We start from the raw sequence: 21,775 nt of genomic DNA, 5'->3' as shown, positions 1-21,775 counted from the left end.
AGGAGGAAATCCCAGTCCAGATGAACCGTCAAGACACCAGCCAATAGGTCAAGAGGCAGGCTATCCTCCTCACCCCACCACCCACACCCCCCTGTTTTGGTCATGTCTCCTTATTGTTTTATCAGCTTTATGAGCAACCCTACAAGTGTTTATTGTTTTGACTTCCCCTTTCAAGACCACACATTTTATAAATCAGTATAATTACACATTACAGGTAACCAAATGTCATTAAGAATAATCTTCACTGACCATTAATGTGATGGATGCGCTATTTCCTCCGCACTGCCACCCACTTGCCACTTCCTATTCAGTTTCTCCTTTTATACCTCACACTCGCCGCTCCATTTCCCATCACCCACCTGCTGCTGCTGCCTCCCTCCCTCTCACTGAGGGAGTGCTCTGCAGAAAGGCAGTAAGCAGTGAGGGTTTGGGGGAAAGAAGCAGCAAGCGAGAGGGTTAAGGGAAGATGCGGGTTGGAGGGAGGAGCTGGAGGTTCAGAAAGGGAAGCGGCAGAGTCAGAGTGGGGAACGGGAAGGGAGTAAAACAGTAGGATAGGGGAGTGGTAGCAAAGCGACGCTCAGTTTTAAAAAAGGCTGGGCATGCTCAGCAACAGCAGCAAAACAAAAATGGAGCTGCACCATCCAGGGATGCAGATCCGCTTTAAACAGGAGATGTTTGCCCCATGTTCGGCACTGTGGCACAGTAGCTAGCATTGCTGTCTCACAGCACCAGGGACCCAGGTTTAATTCCAGCCTTGGGTGACTATGTGTGAAGTTTGTACATTCTCCCATGTCTGCGCGGGTTGCCTTCAGGTGTTCCAGTTTCCTCCCACAGTCCAAAGATGTTCGGGTTAGGTGGATTGTCCATGATAACATTACCCCTTAGTTTCCAAAGATATGCAGGTTAGATCGGGATAGGCCAGGGGAGTGGGCCGCGGCAGGATGCCTTTTCAGAGAGGGTCAGTGCAGACCTGATGGGCCGAATGGCCTCCTTCTGCACTGCAGGGATTCTATAGTTCACTTACACAACTTTACCTCGAGACACACATACCCTACTTTTGGAACCAGTGCTCTAAGCGGAGGGCAGGGGAAGAAATGTTTGGTGGTGGCAAAATGCTGGAGCTAGTAGAAATATTGGGCCATGATCAATAAAACATGGAGGCTGGTGAGTGGAATGTGAGGACAAGGCAAACCTGAGAGGGAGGGAAGGGGTGAAATGGAGGGCTTGTCAGCCATGCTAGGTAGGATCCTCAGTTAATTAAAAAAGACACTTCAGAGGCACTGGTGTGGAACCTTGTTGAATCATCTGAACCGATGTGAAGTACACAGAGAAACTGGGAGAATAGAATGGAATCATGACGGAGTGTGAGGAAGTGTGGTCAAGGTGGCTGTGGGGAACCATGGGCTTGTCGTGAATATTCGTTGATCGCCTACCCCCCGAAAAGGAGGCAGAGAAGTCAAGGAGCAGAAGAGTCAGAGATGGACATGACGAAGGTGAAGGAAGGGCGGAGATTGGAAAGAAAGCCAATTAAATTTTCCAGTTCTGGATGCGAGCAGGAAGCAGCACTGATAAAGTCATCAACGTACCAGAAATAAGAGGGATCAGAAATAGGGCAGGAACGTTCCATATACTCCATAAAAAGTAGGGATACCTGGGACCCGAACGGGTGTCCATAAGAATCTTTCTTTGCAGGAAGTGAATGGAGTTTAATGAAGAGTTGTTCAGAGTGCGAGGAAGCTCAGCCAGGGGAAGGACAGTGGTGGATAGAGAATGGTTGGAGGCCTCCGCTTCTTCCTCGAACAGACTTCCATTCTGACCTTTCTGTTCACGGCGTTCAGTTCTGATAAAAAGGTCCAAATTCCTCTCCACCTGATGCTACCTGACCTGCTGAGTATTTCCTAGCAACTGTAACGTTTTGGTGGTGTGTCACATTCAAACACATGGCATTTTCACAGAGTGCCTGGTACTCATTTACAAGCTGTGTTGGCTGCAATTCCATTGCCTTTATCCTTTAAGCGGTTTCATTTACCAGGTATATCTTAATAGCTTCAATCACAGTCAAATGCTTTCCAAATTTTGTTTTAATCTTTCCACGAACATTGCGTCTGTACAAAAGTAAATTGTCAGTGTACAATATGTCATGCATTTCAACATGAATTTATTGCTATAACTTTAAAATTTGGAAATTTGTGCATTTACAAAAGATGTTCTTTTCTTAGCCACTTTATTTCCTCCTTAAAGAGTAGCTCAAACGCTTCACCAGTCTCTCAGACGAGTATTTTGTTAGAAAGCACGTACAATTTCTAAACCTCATTTCCCCCCTCCAAAAAAAGATATCATTGTGTTTATGATGTAAGTTTTTTAATTTGAGCCTTGATTTCAACCCACACCAAGGAGTGATGAGGTTCCCTCTTTTTACACATCCTCCCTGTCCCTTGACATAGATTAACTATTTGGAGAGATTCTAACATTAGATTTTGCTTCAAAGGTTCATTCCAGAATCAGGAACAATTAAATCAGCTCCCATTGAGACCGACCGTGACAGCTTCCAAACATAATTCATAATTAATGGGGAGGGGGGGAAGAGAAAGGCGGTGAAATAAAAATCAAAACTACAAATCATGAAATGATCACAATTTTATCTGATCTTCCTTCATCCCAAATGAGTTCCAAAATATTAAAAAGAGAGAAATGTAAAATTGCCAGTCTTCAGCAATACGAGTTCCAAATTCACAATACAAAAGGCATCTCAAGTTTGTTTCCAAAATTCCCATCCTTCTTTTAAGGTTCTGTGTTCTCTTCTTTCTTCAAAGCCTGTGACGTTAAACAAGAAGTGACATTGATCAGCCAGGCTGCTCAAAACAGTCGACAGAAGATGCTGGTGAAGCTCAGCAGATCGGGCAGCTCTGAAGAAGTCCATATGGACTCGAAACATCTACTCTGTTTCTCTCTCTCTCTCCACAAATGCTGCCCGACCTGCTGAGCTGATCCAGCATCTTTCATTTTCATTTCAGATTTCCAGCACACGCAGTATTTTGCTTTTATCAGGCTAAAAGGCTAATAAAAAGGCTTTCCAACAAGCAGCTTTCTATTGTAACTGTCTTTATATTTATCTTCATATTTTTAATACCTGTTAGATAACAGTCACTGAAAATGACATAGTGAAGCCATTTCAATTAAATCTACAAGGCACACAGCTATTATCTGAACCATAAAATCAGATTACATCTTGAAACTCCATTATCTGGCACATTAACATTTGCAGTCTATGGTTTCAATATTGTCTGCGTCTGCACAAACTTGATTTTTTTTTTGCCCATTTTGTTCATTTAGTAGCACAATAAATTCACCAAAACAAAACAAGGAATGCTTGCTGGGGCATTTTTTAAACAAGCATGCTTTTATAAATTACTCCTCCACTCAAAACACAGAATAAAGACGTTGAACTTCAAGATCCCGACGTACAAAGCTGTAGGTTAGAGGATGTATAATTTGTGACAGGAAGCAGTGAATGACTATATATGTGAGGGAGGCAGCAACAAAGAGAAAGGGCTCACAAATTACACACTATACGTTTGCCAGAAATTCAATACCCGCTATTAAACATGATTTTTTTTTTTTGCTGGATTCATGCCAATATAGATCACAAGAAGGCACTGGTGTAATGTCTCCTTGCTTGGAGGCATCATTTGGGGAAGATTGCCACCATGAGAACAAAGCTTGATTTTTTTTTAATGAAGAAAACCCGTCTCAAACGATGCTTCCGTACATATCAGTCGTCACAATCATCAGGTGCTGCAAGCACATTTCACCCAGTTTCAGGCTCCCGCAGTCCGACAGCCAAGTGCAAACCAGGAAGGTTTTAAACAGCCATCTTACATGGGCACAGCAGATAAATCGTGCTGATGGGCCCAGCGCCGACTGCATCACTTGCAACATAATGGATCAATTATTGGACCCTTTTCATGACTAGGACATCAGTGCACACACGGCAAATTATTTTCAATAGAAGCTGTACCGAGCTTTTACTCTGGTCACCTCACAAAAAAAACCACATTATTCATCATTCTGCATCGAGTCAAGGTCAGTTAAGTTTTGTCTATGTGGATGAAACAGGCCTTCCCCCATTCCCTTGGGTGCAGAGAACAACCCACTTACTGTAACTGCTGGATTAATGGGCTGCTGTTGCTGAAACCAATCTAAATATACCTCCTGTAAATTATCATTTGAAACCTTGATCACCATGTCTATAATCATATTACATCAAAGCTAAAATAGTTTTGAAGACAGGCTGTGCGGCATCTTTTAATTTGATCTCTTTCACTCAGCACAATGTCAAGGTCTTGATTTAGGAGTTGGAGAGGTCCAATTCAAAACTATTTATCTGTATTAAAATGGTTGACCTCTAGATACCAGTGAAAAATGTTGTTAGCTTCAAGAATCATTGGATCCACCCACTCTTCACAGAATATGGACTCCCTAAAGTGCAGAAGGAGGCCATTCAGCCCATCAAGTCTGCAACGACCCTCTGAAAGAGCGTTCCACCCATGCCCACTCCCCTATCCCAATGACCCCTTTAGTTTCCTTCAAATCTTTGGACACCAAGGGGAAATTTAGCATAGCCAATCCAACCAACCTCATATCTTTGGACAGTACGAGGATTGCAGAATTGGAGAGGCTCGAATTAACCTCAACAACGCTGGATGGGCCAAATTGATAGTGCGGCTATCAGAGCACTCAGGGTTGAAGATGTAAATCAAGCACATAATGTGGTCCGCATCTTAGAAGCATCATAAACTCAAACACAGGAGTCTGTTCTCTGCAAACAGTAGGAATATGTAAAATTAAAAAAAGAAAATGCTGGAAAAGCACAGGTCTGGCAGTATCTGTGGAGACAGAAACAGTTAATGTTTTGAGCCCATATGACCCTTCTACAGAGCAGGTCAGAAGCACTGTTTTCGAAAGTGGCCACATTGGAACAGATGCGATGGAGGCAGAGGAACTGGGAAAATGGGATGGAGTCCTTACAGGAAGCAAGATGAGAGGAGCTGTAGCCGAGTTAGCTGTGGGAGTCGGTGGGCTTGTAATGAATACTGGTGGTCAGTCTATTGCGAGAAATAGAGACAGAGGGGGTCAAGGAAGGGAAGGAAAATGTCAGGGTTGGACCGTGAGAAGAGAGGGAGGGGTGGAAATTGGAAGAAAAAAAACAATATGAAGCAACACCGATACAGTCATCGATGTAAGGGAAAAATAATTTGTGGAAGCGGGCCCAGCTAGGACTGGAACAAGGAATCATCTACATACTCCACCAAAAAGACAGGCATAACTGGGGGCCCTACAGGTACCCATAAGCACACCGTTTATTTGCGAGAAGTGAGATGAGTTCAGCCAGGTGGAGGAGTGGGCCTTGTTCAGGCCTCTGCTCTTAAGAGGTGGAGAGGCTTCAGACTCTCCTGATGGGGGACGGTGTAGAGAATGGACGTCCAGATTGAAGAGGTGGCAGTCAGGGCCAGGAAACAGTTGTTATGACGCAGGGAACCAGAGGAAGTGCAAGTGTAGGCGGGAAAAGACTGGTCATGTGGAGTGAGAATGGAGTCAAGACAGGAAGAAATGAGTTCCCTGTGGCAGCAACAGGCTGATATGATTGGTCTACCAGGGTACCACAGTGTGTGGATTTTGGGAAGGAGGTAAAGGTGGGCTGTGCTGAGTTGGGAGACTATGAGGTTGGAAGCTATGGACGGAAGATCATCGGAAGATCACAAGGAGGTCAGTAACCGTCCTGGAAACAATGGCTTGGTGTTCGATGGTGAGGTCATGGTCCAGAGACAGTAGGAGGAAGTGTCTAAGAGTTAGCGTTAGCACACTGGGCTAAATAGCTGGCTTGTAATGCAGAACAAGGCAGCAGCGTGGGTTCAATTCCGCTGAACAGTTGCCGGAATGTGGCGACTAGGGGCTTTTCACAGTAACTTCATTGAAGCTTACTTGTGACAATAAGTTATTATTATTATTAATGCTGAAAATGGGTGGAGTAAGCAGAGCAAGGTGTTGTAGGTGACGAAAAAAGACTTCAGCACTGTGCCAAGATCAAAATTAATTGAGGTGAGGATGCAAGGGGATGAAATGTAGTCCGTTGCGGAGTACAGAATGTTCAGCATCAGCAATGGGCAGGTCGCAGGATACAGCGAATGCACGGGAAGGGTTGGGTTTGGAAGGAGTGGGGTCAAAGGGATGGGAAGGAGTGGATGGTCCCGGATGAACGTTGGTATCTGTTAGAGTTTGTTTTCCTTGACACCTGAAAGAAAAAGCTTCTTGTTAAGGCATCAGATGGGACGAAGAGTAAAATGGAGCTGGAGACATGAGCAGCTTTGAGAAAGTGCGAATGTCAATCAGTGCTGCTGGAGAGAGAGGTCGAGTGTGTACGTATGGCGGCACACAGCACCGAGTGTGGACCTCAGCAGGCAGCGAGAACAGCAGTCCGAGGAGCATTTATGTCCCAGAGATACTTGTTCTTCTGGGTGGATTCGAAACATAAGGGATGAAACTTCAGTTGGAATGCACATGGGATAAGTCAGAGGCAGAGACAGTCATCGAAGAAGAAATTGCGACTGTGGAATAAAGTTCTGGTAAACACCTCGTCAAACACCAAAAGGGAAATGAAAGCAATGAAGGCGAACAGAATAAAATAGGCAAACAGAAATCCTGTTGAAGAGAAAATCAATACTTACTAGGCAAACCTAGGAGAGAAGTGGCAGTGAATTAAACACTAAAATAAATTAAAGAAAAATACCGCAGATGCTGGAAATCGGAAATAAAAACAGAAAATGCTGGAAAAACTCAGGTCTGGCAGCATCTATGGAGAGAGAAACAGAGTTACTCTCCACAGCTGCTGCCAAACATGCTAAGTTTTTCCAGCATTTTCTGTTTTCATTTCCGATCTCCAGCATCTGCGGTATTTTCCTTTCATTTTAGGAATATGCAAAAGCCTTGCATCTCTTATGAATTACCCCAGAGTTTTGGGAGCCTATAGTTCCCCGCTGCTTTCTCCATGCCAATGTTTTGGCCAATCAGAGTCAGCTTGTCAACTGTTCAGCATGTTTTTCTCGTGTAGTGTAAATTGTTTGTGATAGTTCGAAATTCTTGCCTTTGTTCTGATGAGTGCAAGATGAAAAGCTTCAGCAACATTTGTTCTTTTTCCAGCAATGTTCGAGATACTGGTTAATTTATGAAATCAAATGTAATCTGTTCTAATGATTTGCATCTACATCAATAGTTTACTTTCAGCAAGCTGATTCGTAGCCCATACCCAACCAAGGTGACAGTCTGATAATGTTTCTTCTTCACAAACCAAATATTAGCACACAAAAAGCTTTTTGCAATGACAGTAAGCTATTCAAACACCGAGAGTTCTTCTTTAACGCCCGGACAATGCTACTGGGAACATAACGCATCAAAAATAATGCTCTGGGTTGTCTGTAGCAAGTGCCTCGATATTTATTCTGTTTGGCACAAAGCACAAGAGAACGTCTGGATTAAAATCTTAAAAACACACCAGTCAAGATCCAGCTCAACTGTGATGCCTCCCACAGAAGATAAGAAAATGAAAACTGATCACTTAAGGGGAGACCCATGGCACCGAGAGGTCCCGGGTTCGAACCTGGCTCTGGGTCATTGTCCGTGTGGAGTTTGCACATTCTCCCCATGTTTGCGTTCACCCCCACAACCCAAAGATGTGCAGGATCGGTGGATTGGTCACGCTAAATTGCCCCTTAATTGGAAAAAATTAAGTGGGTACGCTCAATTTATTTTTAAAAAAGACTTAAGGGGAGACCACCAGCATCCGTGGAGCTCCAACTCAGCACCAAATATCACCTTCAAGCACAAAGGATACAAAACAGGAAATGATTTTGGGGAGACTGAATGCAGACTGGGTGACTGCTTTGCGGAACAACTTTGTTCCGCCTGCAAGAACGATCCTAAGCAACCTGATACTTGTCATTTCAACTCGGCATCTCGCTCCCATGCCCTTATGTCTGTCCTCGGCCTGCTGCAATGTTCCAGTGAGGCCCACGCAAACACCACCTCATCTTATTTAGGCAGGTTACAGCCTTCTGGACTCAACGCCAAGTTCAGCAACTTTAGACTGTGACCTTTCTCCTCCACCTTGACCTGTTCCTTATATCCAAACATTATTTGCCCCATTGCAAAATCTCCCCCTCCTGGCCATCTGTTAGACCTTTGTTGTTCTCACTCCCACCAATCACTGAACTTCTACTCTGTTCCAGCTGTCCCACCCCCCTCTCAAAGTATACAATCCAACATATTTCTCCCTCTTTAGCTTTGAAGAAGTCATACAGACTCAAAACATTAACTCTGTTTTGGTCTCGTGAGGCAACAAAAGTCTCGGATTGAACTCACCGTCTTGAAAAACTGGCGTCCCAGATAGGAGGTAGCCATACTAGTTAGATTCTTTCCACTTCCTATTTTACATTTTATGTATCCGTAGAGATTAGACCCTTGAAGCGTAACACCCATGATAACCACAGCCTGTTCCAAAAGAAGAAAAACAGTAAGAACATTCAAAAAGACCATTCCATGGATGCAAAACAATCTCCACCTTCTGCAACCGATGTAGCAAAAGTGTGTGTGTAGTATCATGTGTTATTCCCCCTCTCCATCACTTTCACCATTTTAAACATATTTCAAGACCGGCATGAGGTTTTAAAACAACATTTCAAGTGGTACAAGTGACACAACCTGTCGCGATTCTGCAATCCGCATTTTAAATATTGGTACTTTTAATACATTTTAAAAACCATGAACGTGATTTTTATGAGAGAAAAATGTAACCACAAAACTACACGTAGGGTGTCAGTCAGGAACTTACCAACCATTTCAACTTAAAGGAAAAGAAAGTGCTGAAGACAAAAATGATCCACAGAATGGGACAGATGATTAATCCTAACCAGAAGATTTTGGATTCTGCTTCGGAGGAGGCTCTCTTTCCTTTACTTGAAGTCTATGAAAACCATACAGAAAAAAAACATTTAAAATTAGAACAGATTAACTATATGTTCTACTCTTTCCCCCAGAACGCAATGCAACAACTATATGGGACCCAGCTTGATTAAAAAGGTTTTCAATAATTCATAAATATTTATGTAATTAGTTTTAAAATATTTCCAGAATTACTCATGTACTTTTTTTAAAAAACATACCCAGTTCCTGCTTATTCAGGTTAAACAGCGTCCACAGCGCCCAGCATGGTCTTAAGCTCGCATCTACAAACCTCGGGGCAGCACTTCATGGAGCCATCTTCTTGACTGGAATGAGAGTGCGTGGGGAATGAAGAGCTTATGTGCAGCTCCAGCTTGTCAAGTTCTCTTGTGCCAATCCCAACGCCAGTGAATCCCACTTCGTTGTCAGTTGGAATTGCACTAGTTCCACGTGGCGAGAGTGTTGGCCCATTAGCATGTCGTGAATGGCTCCGGCACTGGCGCCCCCATCCGAACCAGGGAACGCTTAGTCTCTCAAACAGAGAATCCACCCCTTTGTGTCTGCCTTCACAGTAGCAGACACTAAGCTTCATACCAGAAGGAGAGAGTAACGTAGGTGCCAAGAAGAATGACAAAATTAAGGAAATTATTGGCAGAGAAAATCTACTGGAGAAACTGAAGGGACTAAGATCTGACAAATCTCCAGGGCCAGATAGCCTGCATCCTAGGATTCTAAAATAATAATAATCTTTATTAGTGTCACAAGAATGCTTACATTAACACTGCAATAAAGTGAAAAGCCCCCAGTCGCCACATTCCAGCGCCTGTTTGGGTACACGGAGGGAGAAGTCAGAATGTCCAATTCACCTCACAGCACGTCTTTCGGAACTAAAAGAAATAGTTACTAGATAATAGACACTCTGGCTACAATTTTGCAAAATTCCCGAGATTCTGGAACAGTCCCAGCAGATTAGAATTTAGTAAATGTGACACCGGTATCCAGGAAAGGGAGACACCCACAAAACAGGAACGACAGACCAGTCAGCCCAACATTAGTCGTCGAGAAAGTGCTGGAATCGGTTAAGTAAGTCTTAACAATGCCCCGAGAAAATCAAGGTGCGATCAGACAAAGACCACATGGTTTTAAGAAAGGCAAATCCTGTTTCACAAATAAATTCGGTTTTTGAGGGTGTAACTAATAGGGTGGATAAAGAGGAACCAGTAAATGTACACCTGGATTTCCAAAGGCATACGATAAGGTGTCACACAAAAGGCTAATAGGCAAGCTAGGGGCTCATGGAGTTGGGGGTAATATATTTGCATGGATAGAGGATTGGTTGACAACAGGAAGCAAAGAGTAGGCATAAATTGGGCAGTCTCATGTTGGCAGATAGTGAATAGTGGAGTGCTGCAAGGATCAGTATTGGGGCCTCAGCTATTTACAATCTACATTAGACAAAGAGCCAGAGAGAAATGTATCCAAGGTTGCTGTTGATACAAATCTAGGTGGAAATTTACATTTTGAGGCGCACGCAGAGATACGAATAGGTTAGGTGAGTGGGCAACAAGATGGTGATGGAGTATAACCCGGCAGGAGGGGGGCGTTATTCCATTCTATCGCAAACATAGAAAAAGGAAGAATATTTTTGAAAAGACGTGGGGTGGAATATCCCACTCCCCAGAATCGTGGGAGGGCCTCCCGACATTTTTACGCCCCCCCCCCCCCCCCCGCTCGGGAGAATCGCTGCTCGCCATTTTTCACGGCGAACGGCAATTCTCCGAGCCCGATGGGCCGGCCCTTCACGCCCGTTTCACCACGGCAGCAACCACACCTGGTCGCTGCATTCGTGAAACAGGCGCCAGATGCCCGTTTGGGGCATCTAGGGGCCCGAATGGCACGGGAGCACTACGACTGTGCTCGGGAGGGGACAGGCCCGTGATCGGTGCCCACCGATCATCGGGCCAGCGTCCAAAACGGACGCACTCTTTCCTCTCCGTCGCCCGGCAAGATCAAGCCACCACATCTTGCCAGGCGGCTGAGGAGAAAGACGGCCAATGCGCATGGATGACCTCACATTCTCGGCGTGACGAGGTCGCTGCCGAGAAAGACGGAGGCCCGCTCCTAGCCCCGGCCCGGGTGGTGGTGAATTAGGTGCAGGGAGCGGGCTCACGAGGCCGTCGTGAACCTCGGCCGAGTTCACGACGGCCTTCACGAATTCGACCCCCTGCGGAGAATTCCGCCCGTGAAACTTGAAAGTACCAAGCTTCAAAGAAACTTGGATGTGCTTGTACAAGTAATGCAGAAAGTTAGCATGCAACTGCAGCAAGCAATCAGGAAGGCAAAAGGCATGCAGACCTATGTCGCAAGGGGGTTGAAGTAGAAGAATAAAGAAATCTTGTTACAATTATGCAATTTTTGTGAAATCGAGAAATTTGTGAAACATTCGAGAAATGGCATACTTGCATTGGAGGCCATACAGCGAAGGATCACAGATTGGTCCCTGGGATGAAGGGATTGTCCTATGAGGAGAGGCTGAGCAAACAGAGTTTCTTTTATCTGGTGTTTAGAAGAATGAGAAGCGATCTCATTGAAACAGATGAGATTCAGATGGTACTGATAGGGTGGACACAGAGGTTGTTTAATCTGGTCGGGGAATTCTGAACACAGAGATGCAGTCTCAGGATAAGGATCGAGTTATTTTAGGATTGAGGCGAGGAGCATGTTTTCCCTTTTGAATTCTCTACCCCAGAAGGTTGTGGTTCCATCATTGACCATCTTTAAGCCTGAGATAGACAAATGAAAGGAAATGGGCAGGAAAGTGCAGTTATAGCTCATGATAAGCCTTGATTATATTGAATGAAGGAGTAAGTTCGACAGACCCTGTGATCTACTCACATCTCTCTTGTTCTTGTAAAAATTGAATCGAATATTATTCTTCATCAACTAGCTTTCCAAATTAAAAACACCCACTGGTATTTGCAATCTCTACACAGCCTGTTTCAGTTTCAAAGAACAAAGAACAATACAGCACTGGAACAGACCCTTCAGCCCTCCAAGCCTGTACCGGTCATGATATCAACCTTTGCCAAAACCCTCAGCACTTCCTTGCGCCATATCACTCGATACTTCCTTGTGCCGTATCACTCTATGAAGGCGTTTGTCAAGATGCCTTTTGAACGCCGTTAATGTATCTGCTTCCACAACCTCCCTTGGCAACGCATTCCAGGCACTCACCACCCTCTGCGTAAAAAAGCTGCCTCGCACATCTCCTCTAAACTTTGCCCCATGGACTTTAAACCTATGCCCCCTGGTGACTGACCCCTCCACCCTGGGAAGGAGTGCCTGCCCATCCACTCTATCCATGCCCCTCAACATCTTGTAGACCTCTATCAGGAACACGGGGCACAGTGGTTAGCGCAGTTGCTTCTCAGCTCCAGGGTCCCATGTTCGATTCCCGGCGTGGGTCACTGTCTGTGCGGAGTCTGCGCGTTATCTCCGTGACTGCGTGGGTTTCCTCCAGGTGCTCCGGTTTCCTCCCACAGTCCAAAGATGTACAGGTTAGGTGGACTGGCTATGCTAAATTGCCCTTAGTGTCCAAAAAAAACGGTTAGGTGGGGTTACAGGGGATAGGGTGGAGGTATGGGCTTAAGTAGGGTGCTCTTTCCATGGGCCGGTGCACTCGATGGGCCGAATGGCCTCCTTCTGCCCTGTGAATTTTATGATCAGGTCACTCCTCAACCTCCGTCTTTCTAATGAAAACAATCCGAGTCTATTCAGCCTCTCCACGAAGCTAACACCCTCCAAACCAGGCAACATCCTGGTAAATCTCCTCTGCACCCTCTCCAAAGCCTTCACAGCCTTCTGGTGTGTGGCGATCAGAATTGTGCACCTTACCAAGGTTCTATACAATGGTAGCATGACGTGCCAGTTTTCATACTCGATGCCCTGTCCAATGAATGCAAGCATTCCGTATGCTTTCTTGACTACCTTGTCCACTTGCGTTGCCACCTTCAAAGATATGTGGACCTGCACACCCAGATCTCCTTGACTTTCTATATTCATATTTACCATTTGCGGTATATTTCCCCTCTAAGTTAGACCTACAAAAACGCATTACCACACATTTGTCCGGATTAAACTCCATTTGCCATTTCTCTGCCGAAGTCTCCAACCTATCTATATCCTGCTGTATCTTCTGACAATCCTCAACACTATCTGCACTCCATCAACCTTGGTTTCATCCGCGAACTTACTAATCAGACCGGCTACATTTTCCTCCAAATTGTTTATGTACAGCACAAACAACAGAGGCCCAAGCATCGATCCCTGTGGAACACCACTACTCAACCTTCATTCAGAAAAACACCCTTCCACTGCTACCCTCTGCCTTCTGTGACCGAGCCAGTTCTGTATCCATCTTACCACCTCACCTCTGATCGCATGTGACTTCACCTTTTGTACCAGTCTGCCATGAGGCACCTTGTCAAAGGCTTTACTGAAGTCCATGTAAACAACATCCACTGCCCTTCCCTCAGTAATCATCTTTGTCACCTCCTCAAAAAAATTCGATCAAGTTAGTGAGGCATGACCTCCCCTTCACAAAATCATGCTGTCTATCACTTATGAGTCCATTTGTTTCCAAATGTGTATAAATCCTGTCCCTGAGAATTCCTGTCCGACAGGAGGCTCACCGGCCTATAGTTTCCAGGATTATTCCCGCTACCTTTCTTAAACAGCGGTACCACATTAGCTATTCTCCAGTCCTCTGGGATCTCACCTGTAGCCAATGAGGATACAAAGATGTCAGTCAAGGCCCCAGCAATTTCCTCCCTTGCTTCCCTCAGTATTCTGGGATAAATCCCACCTGGCCCAGGAGACTTATATACCTTAATATATTTTAAAAGACCCATCCTTTTCGATGTTAACATGATCCAGACTGTCCACACACCCTATCCAAAAATCAACTTCCACAAAGTCCCTTTCTTCAGTGAACACTGATGCAAAGTATTAATTTAGTACCTCGCCCATACATCTGGCTCAACACAGATTCCCTTAAGTGGTCCATCCTTTCCCTGGCCACCCTCTTGCTTTTTACATTTGAATAAAAAGCTTTGGGATGCATCTTAATCCTACTTGCCAAGGACTTTTCATGACCCCTCCTAGCCCTCCTAATTTCCCGCTTCAGTACCTTCCGACTTTCTTTATACTCCTCAAGGGTTTCAACTGTCCCCACCCTTCTAGACCATACAAAAGTCTCCTTTTTCTTTTTGACGAGGTTTACAATATCCCTCGTTATCCACGGCTCCCTAAACTTTCCATACTTATCCTTCATTCTCTCAGGAACGTGACTTTCCTGAATCCTAATCAACTGTCACTTGAAAGACTCCCACATGTCCAATGTTGATTTATTATCCAACAGCCGCACCCAATCCAAATTCTTCAATTCCTGTCTAATGTTAGTGTAAACAAAGAAACAATCTAAACAAAGAAAAAAAAACTTTGGTCAACCATACCTTCTTGGCCTCAAAGACCCAGTGGCTCTTTCCATCATCGTCAACCTGGTTCCACCAGCGTAGCCCCACCAGCAGCCTACCAGTGATATTCTGGACGAGAGAAAGAACAGTGCAGGGTAACTGGAGGATCGCGTTTGCACATTAATATATGTTGCACCAACATAGTGATTCTCACAATACATATCATAACATAAACATTGATGCTTCAATTCAAGAACATTGAAGGCTGCCTTCGTAAAGAGTAAAAACACACTATCAATTCAAATATGCAGCAGCAATATTTGGAGTTTTCTCTGGCTATAACAATCGACTACAAATAGTAGGTAACAATTAGAACTGCTACACACAACGCTTTAACAAAACCAGCACATAATTTGAACAAGTGCATGACTGTTCAGTACAGATAAATAATGCTCGACTCATTTATACTGCACAGCAGCCAACTTACAACAAAGTGGTTACTTCTGATCTATGGCCCAAGCTTTGCAGTCAGCAAAGTGACAGCACTTACCAGTAATACATAGAACAGTACAGCACAGAACAGCCCTTCGGCCCTCGATGTTGTGCCGAGCAATGATTATCCCACTCAAACCCACATATCCACACTATACCCGTAACCCAACAACCCCCCCCCCCCCCCCCCCCCCCCCCCCCCCCCCCCCCCCTTAACCTTACTTTTTAGGACACTACGGGCAATTTAGCATGGCCAATCCACCTAACCCGCACATCTTTGGACTGTGGGAGGAAACCGGAGCACCCGGAGGAAACCCACGCACACACGGGGAGGACGTGCAGACTCCGCACAGACAGTGACCCAGCCGGGAATCGAACCTGGGACCCTGGAGCTGTGAAGCATTTATGCTAACCACCATGCTACCGTGCTGCCCTCAAGAAGAAGTGGCCCACACAGAACTAGTGGTGGGGATTTCACCTCTCCCCCCACCCACTTTGTTAATTTCATTCTGGCACCTGCTCGCGAGGATCTCTGACGTCTGGCACTTGTGATGTAATTTCCAATCACACTGTAGAATTCTCACAGACAGCAAACCAGAAAGTAACAAGCAGTTTCTTCCATTCACCATTCATAATTTTACAGAAAGCAAAATAAAGATTGAGCAGCACGGTAGCACAAGTGGATAGCACTGTGGCTTCACAATGCCAGAGTCCCGGGTTCGAATCCCTGCTGGGTCACTGTGTGCGGAGTCTGCACGTTCTCCCCGTGTCAGGGTGGGTTTCCTCCGGGTGCTCTGGTTTCCTCCCACAGGCCAAAGACGTGCAGGTTAGGTGGATTGGCCATGATAAATTGCCCTTAGTGACCAAAAAGGTTAGGAGGGGTTATTGGCTTATGGAGATAGGATGGAAGTGAGGGCTAAGTGCGTCAGTGCAGACTCAATGGGCTGAATGGCCTCCTTCTGCACTGTATGTTCTATGACTTGGATTGGATTTGTTTATTGTCACGTGTACCGAGGTACAGTGAAAAGTATTTTTCTGCAAGCAGCTCAACAGATCATTCAGTACATGGGAAGAAAAGGGAATTAAACAGAATTCAAGAAAATACATGAGAATACATAATAGGGCAACACAATATATACAATGTAACTACATAAGCATTGGCATCGGGTGAAGCATACATGGGTGTAGTGTTAATGAGGTCAGTCCAATACTTACACATGGAAGTAATACAAAAAACTGAAATTTCAAAAACAAACATTTTTTTAAAAGATCAATGAAATCTTTATCATGGAATGGAGAAATTTGACATTCCACATATACGAAAAGTAGTTTCTCAGGGCCAGTGAGATTTCTCAATAGTAATTATAACTAACATGCTGTTAAAAGCCCAGTTACATCCCATTCAAGCAGTCAGATTTTCATTTGGGAGAGTTTCTACAGTGAGATTACAGCCAAAGAAGTAGTTCACATTAATTCAGTTGATCTGGGGGAGGTGAGGAATCACCGCAGTAACCTCTCCATTTCCACTTTTAACTGTGCATGTGTGGACATGAGAGATTGATGACAGTTTCGCCGTTATTACAACTGCATAATCTGGCCCATTATATTCCTACAACATCAAAACTGCATTGCTAAACGCTGGAGTCCAACTTATGAGACCAGTAAAACTAAGAATCTTGTCACCTATGTATCCTGCTAACAATGTACTCATCATAATTAATTGCTTGAACTGGTTAAATAATGACAACTTAATACTATCACGGGCTGGAAATTTGCTGAGACCTACGAAGTACACCATGATTACTCAATGGGCCAGACATTACAGGATAAATAAAGAGTTCACAGTGTAAGCCATTATTAGTGCTGTGGCGAAGAAATTCACTAGGAGTTGCAAATCACCACCAATTGCTGGACTATTGCTGCGAGGTTATACTCTTCAGGTAAGGATGAGCAAAAGGGTCAAAAGACAAGGCTGAAGAGCGACCCAATAAGAGGTCTTTAAAATTATGAAAGCTTTGATCCGATGGACACAGAGCGAGCATTTCCACTTGTGGGGAAGAGCAAAACCAAAAGGCTATCAACATGAGGTAGCCACTGAGACTTAAAGCTCATAGAGCTGAATGTAAACACCAGGATGATGCGAAGATTCAAATACCAGCGAAGATTATCGATTAGAAAACTCAGGAGTAAGAAGGAAAATCATCTTTAAATTCTCCTTTCCATATGTGTTTTAAGGAGTCAATAGAACAAATAATATTAGTGGATTTAAGTCTCTGAGGAAAGAGGAAGGATTGAGAGACATAGTGAGTTTGGTGGGGTTAAAATCAATGAAAAAGAACAGTCATGTTCTATCAAATGGCCTTTATCAACACCTAAAGGATTTGTTATTGAACAAGATTTTGTTAATATAAATATGTTCATCTACTATTTATCCAGCTATAACACAGCCCTAGATATGTTGTGGTGCATGTCAGTAATCCTTTAACATTCAGTTCAACAGCACGTTTCCTTTCCTAAACAGCTAAATGACACACTTCAAAGATTACTTACTTTTACAGTCCAGAAGTCACACGATAAAAGCAATATTATTGTCACAAAGCAGGCAATGAAGCTACTGCTCAGGAACTCACAAAGAAGGTAGACAACTATTGCACTAATTCGGAAAAACAGATGGAAGAAGCAAGCCACTGGATGCCTTTAAAAAGAGAGACAATATTATTTTCAATTAATCTACTGATATCTAACAATACATGACCATAACTACAGCACAATATCACATTGTGTGATAACTGCAAATTAACTATGGTTGATAATACTTGGCACTCTTTCACATACTGTAAAAGATTTGTCACGTAGGCTTAATTTTAACTTGTGGAAGATCTTGGGTTTGTTTGGTTGCAGGTGGGAAGCATGCAAAGGGAGAAATTGACGGCACTACACGTCGGGAAGTTGGCTCCTACCCATCAAAACCCACCGTTTAATTGCGTGCAAACGTGAGAAATGGGCTGACAATTTCAAACTGTTAATCGCTTACTTGCAGTAATTTCATCACAGATTTTGGAATTTGCTGATTGGCACCCAGGTTTCCCCGAACGTCCCAGTGTCAGGGAAAACAAAGTGAAAACACAGCAGCAATTCAGGGAGCTGAAGCACAGGTCAATATATTTCTATGTTAGGGGTCTTTTTGAGATTTTCTTGAGGACTATGTTTTGTTATTCAGGGGCTACCTTTCGGTTTCTTTATAATCCTCACTAACTCCTTTATTAGAGGATGCAGATATATATTAACATTACCTTCATGCTGCCTGTCTTGCCCATATTATTGTGAAGTCCTCAAGTGCACCGATCTGAAAGCTACTCCCCGACCGCCACACACACCAAGCTTCCTCCAACAGACAGTAATGCTGCAAACAACTAAGCATCCTCTCCACCGCACTCCCATTGCTCAGAACTAATTTGGTCTTACCAGTCATCACAATTGAGAAACCACCTGCCAGGCAGCAACTAAAGATGGGCATCACAGTCTAACCTCTCTCCCGCCTGCACACACAACTCACATGCCTCTCTCACAAACATACAGTCTCATCTCTCTCGCAGCGCACACACTCACACATGCTACATGATGGCAGCTTCCCCCATTTGCTCAGTGGCCGTTTCCTTCCCTGTTCTGCTGCCCGCTCCATCATCCGGCCACCTAACTCTCGCCCTTTCCTGAGAGTTTGAATATGGACTTTGCCACTATTAGCAACTTGTCAATCAACACTGTCCGTGTGGAGTTTGCACATTCTCCCAGGGTTTGTGTGGGGTTCACCCCAAAAATGTGCAGGGTAGGTGGATTGGCCACACTAAATTGCCCCTTAATTAGAAAAAATGAATTGGGTACTCTAAATGTATTTTTAAAACTTGTCCAATCAGAGGGTGGCTTCTCAGTGCATTGGTTGTTGAGAGGCTGATTAGTGTGCTGATCAGGAGCCAACACAGTGTGAAAATCGCCGATCGGACGAACTTTCAAATTTACGATGGCCGAACCTAACAGGGGTACCCCTGGATGGTTAGCACTGCTACCTCACAACGCCAGGGACCATGGTTCAATTCCGGCCTTGGGTGACTGTCTACGAAGTTTGTACGTTCTCCCAGTGTCTGCGTGGGTTTCCTCCGGGTGCTCTAGTTTCCTCCTACAGTCCAAAGATGTGCGGTTGAAGTGGGATTGGCCAAGCTAAATTACCCCTTAGTGTCCAGGGATGTGCAGGATATGTTATGGGGTTACAGGGATAGGGCAGGGTGAACGGGGGAGTGCTCTTTCGAAGGGATGGTGCGGACTCGATGGGCTGAATGGCCTCCTACACTGTAGGGATTCTATACAATAGTGATTGTTACATTAAAAGTTATTGAAAATTTAGCAAATTACGAATTTCCAAATAAATCAGTCTATATAAAAAATATTTTTTGAAAAGCTAGGCATTTAGAAACCAAAAATAAAAGCAGGGTACTCGAATAAACAAGTTTTGGACAAAATGTTCAACAAATGTGGTAACTATGCATCGACAATGAGTAAGGGCTAAAAAGAGCGCAGAGTGAACGTCAAACTTTGCAACTTCAGTAAAAACTCAAGAATTTTAGCACATTCTAAGCAAATCCGTGACTAGCCCAAGGTCAATTATTCCTTATCAATATATTAAATTTCTTGGAAAATTTATTTTGTTTCTAAAGTATTTGATAAAGCTTAAAATGTAGCAACTTTTTCTATTCAGGAAGTTAATTTGACAAATTTCCTTCGGCACTGTGCCACAAAGAAGGAGGAAGTAGGTGAATTTCTGGAATCGGACAAGCATTAAGATTTCTTATTGAGATATCAGTTCTGATGGCGGGGGCTAATCTAAACTACAAGAACCTCTCGCCGTTGAACCTCCTTCTCACTCGCTTGATCAGTTCCTGTTTTCCGACCAGGTGGAGTTATGGGGATAGGGTGGAGGTGTGGGCTTAAGTAAGGTGCTCTTTCCAAGAGCCAGTGCAGACTCGATGGGCCGAATGGCCTCCTTCTGAACTGTAAATTTTATGATCAATCCTGACATACTTTGAACGAAAGATTTTGCGAAACTGAAAATAAATGCCCCTACGTCTAGAGACAGACGGAGGACAATTGAGATACGGAGGCCGGCGCTCTCCCAGCGATCCAAATTCCACCCCCATGGGAACTGCACTTTCACCTCCGTGAGGATCACATCCACTTTAAACACAGTCATGACATTTTAAGAACATAAGAACTAGGAGGAGTAGGCCATTCAGCCCCTCGGGCCTGCTGTACCATCAAAATGAAGTAGACCCCAAGGACCATAGGCTGCTCTCCCCTTTTGAGAGAAAGTTGACTGGTGGTGATTTAACCTGCTGGTCACCACACCGCAGGCGAGGGGAAGGTTGAGAAGGCAGGCCTTCATGGGATATCCTCAGCTGGTACAGCACTTGAACACACGCTGTTGGCAACACTCCGCACCACAAACCAGGCATCCAGCTAACTGACCTAACAGACCCCAATACGATCACAGCTGACCCAATTGTGGCCTTCCAACTCCAGTTTTCTGCCCGTCCCTCTTAACACAAATCTGTCTAACACAGCGTTGAATATATTCAATGACCCAGCCTCCACTACTCTCTAGGGAAAAGTATTCCACAGACTAACGACCCTCTGCAAGAATAAATTTCTTGTCCTCATCTAACCAATTAACATTTTGTTTTTTGTTAAACCTGAAGAACATTAGGTTCTTTTGACTTTGAACTTTACAGCTAACCCCCACTCAGAGCCAACATTTTGTTGATCTAATTTCCCGCCCAGACTATCTCATCTATAGATGCAATTCCCAAAAAGCTAACATCCTATAGATCTAATTCCCCATCCCAACAAAAGAGCACAACCTTTTCCAGAACAACATCAACGCCAAGCCCAGCCCAGCCCAGCACCCCCCCCCAAAGACTTCTGGGTTCTCTCAACACACAATCCCCAGTATTACCGGATCCTCCTTCGCTTGTGTTTCCTCGGCACCTCATCATCAGCATCAAACAGCGACACATCCTCCGCCTCGTCGCTGGATTCCTGCCGAGAGAAAGAAGGCAATCATAGAAGCAGCAGTTCACCTTGAGGGAGAGTGCTCTCCATCTAACCCTAACACTCACTCACAAACATACAATTCTACAATGAGGAGCAGGTGGAGACCATTCAGCCCCTCAACCTTGCTCGACCATTCAATGAGATCACGGCTGATCTGATTGTAACCTCAACCCCACATTTCTTCCTACCCCCGTAACCTTTCACCCCCACCCCCACCCCCACCCCCACCCCCCGTTAATCAAGAATCTGCCTAGCTCTGTCTTAAAAAGATTCAAAGATTCTGCTTCACTGCCTTTTGAGGCAGAAAGTTCCTCTCAATCTCTACCATCTCTTTTATCCCCATATCTCTGTCTCTCCCTCACCTGCCGCATCATTCTCTTCGTTCCGCCATTGACAACACTTCCGGACCACGTGTCCCTTGTTTACCCTCAGGACCCCCTCAAGCCCCGCCCACCTCCTCTTTCTGGGGTGACCACTCAGCGCCTGAGCGGCCGTGAGAATAGCCGCGGCCGGCGCCATCTGTCAAGTGCGCATGCGCACGCCCGGGGCCATTTGTTCTGCGCGCATGCGTACAGCCGGTGCCATTTGTCAAGCACGCATGCGCACGCCCGGCTCCATCTGTCAAATGCGCAGGCGCGCGACTGGCTCCCTCTCTCAAGTGCGCAGGCGCGGACGAAGTCAGGGTGGAAAGAGTGAGCAGGTTGTTTATTAGC

General features: G+C 44.7%; 1 protein-coding gene across 1 annotated transcript; it reads right to left on the bottom strand.

Annotated features, from left to right (window-relative positions):
* Window positions 1–2,065: 2,065 nt before the first annotated feature.
* LOC119953287 (Golgi apparatus membrane protein TVP23 homolog B-like) lies at window positions 2,066–21,560 on the bottom strand. Its single transcript, XM_038777385.1, has 7 exons — window positions 21,425–21,560; window positions 20,965–21,047; window positions 17,511–17,655; window positions 14,508–14,597; window positions 8,885–9,016; window positions 8,416–8,544; window positions 2,066–2,814 (listed from the first exon to the last, which is right to left on the bottom strand). The coding sequence occupies exons 1-7, from the start codon at window positions 21,434–21,436 to the stop codon at window positions 2,782–2,784; spliced, it is 624 nt and encodes a 207-aa protein (XP_038633313.1). The 5' UTR covers window positions 21,437–21,560; the 3' UTR covers window positions 2,066–2,781.
* Window positions 21,561–21,775: the final 215 nt, after the last annotated feature.

The sequence above is a fragment of the Scyliorhinus canicula genome, chromosome 18, assembly GCF_902713615.1.
Source record: "Scyliorhinus canicula chromosome 18, sScyCan1.1, whole genome shotgun sequence".
Classification (NCBI taxonomy): Eukaryota; Metazoa; Chordata; class Chondrichthyes; order Carcharhiniformes; family Scyliorhinidae; genus Scyliorhinus; species Scyliorhinus canicula.
Note: the sequence above shows the minus strand (reverse complement) of the source record. Positions and strands in the feature narration are given on the sequence as shown.

What these genes read in the sequence shown, in the direction of transcription:
- LOC119953287 (XM_038777385.1), bottom strand. An exon ending in GGGTCTTTGAGGCCAAGAAG is followed by an intron (nt 9,017 to 14,507) that starts GTATGGTTGACC and finishes TGGTTTTCATAG; the next exon opens with ACTTCAAGTAAAGGAAAGAG. An exon ending in GACGCCAGTTTTTCAAGACG is followed by an intron (nt 2,815 to 8,415) that starts GTGAGTTCAATC and finishes TTAACGTCACAG; the next exon opens with GCTTTGAAGAAAGAAGAGAA.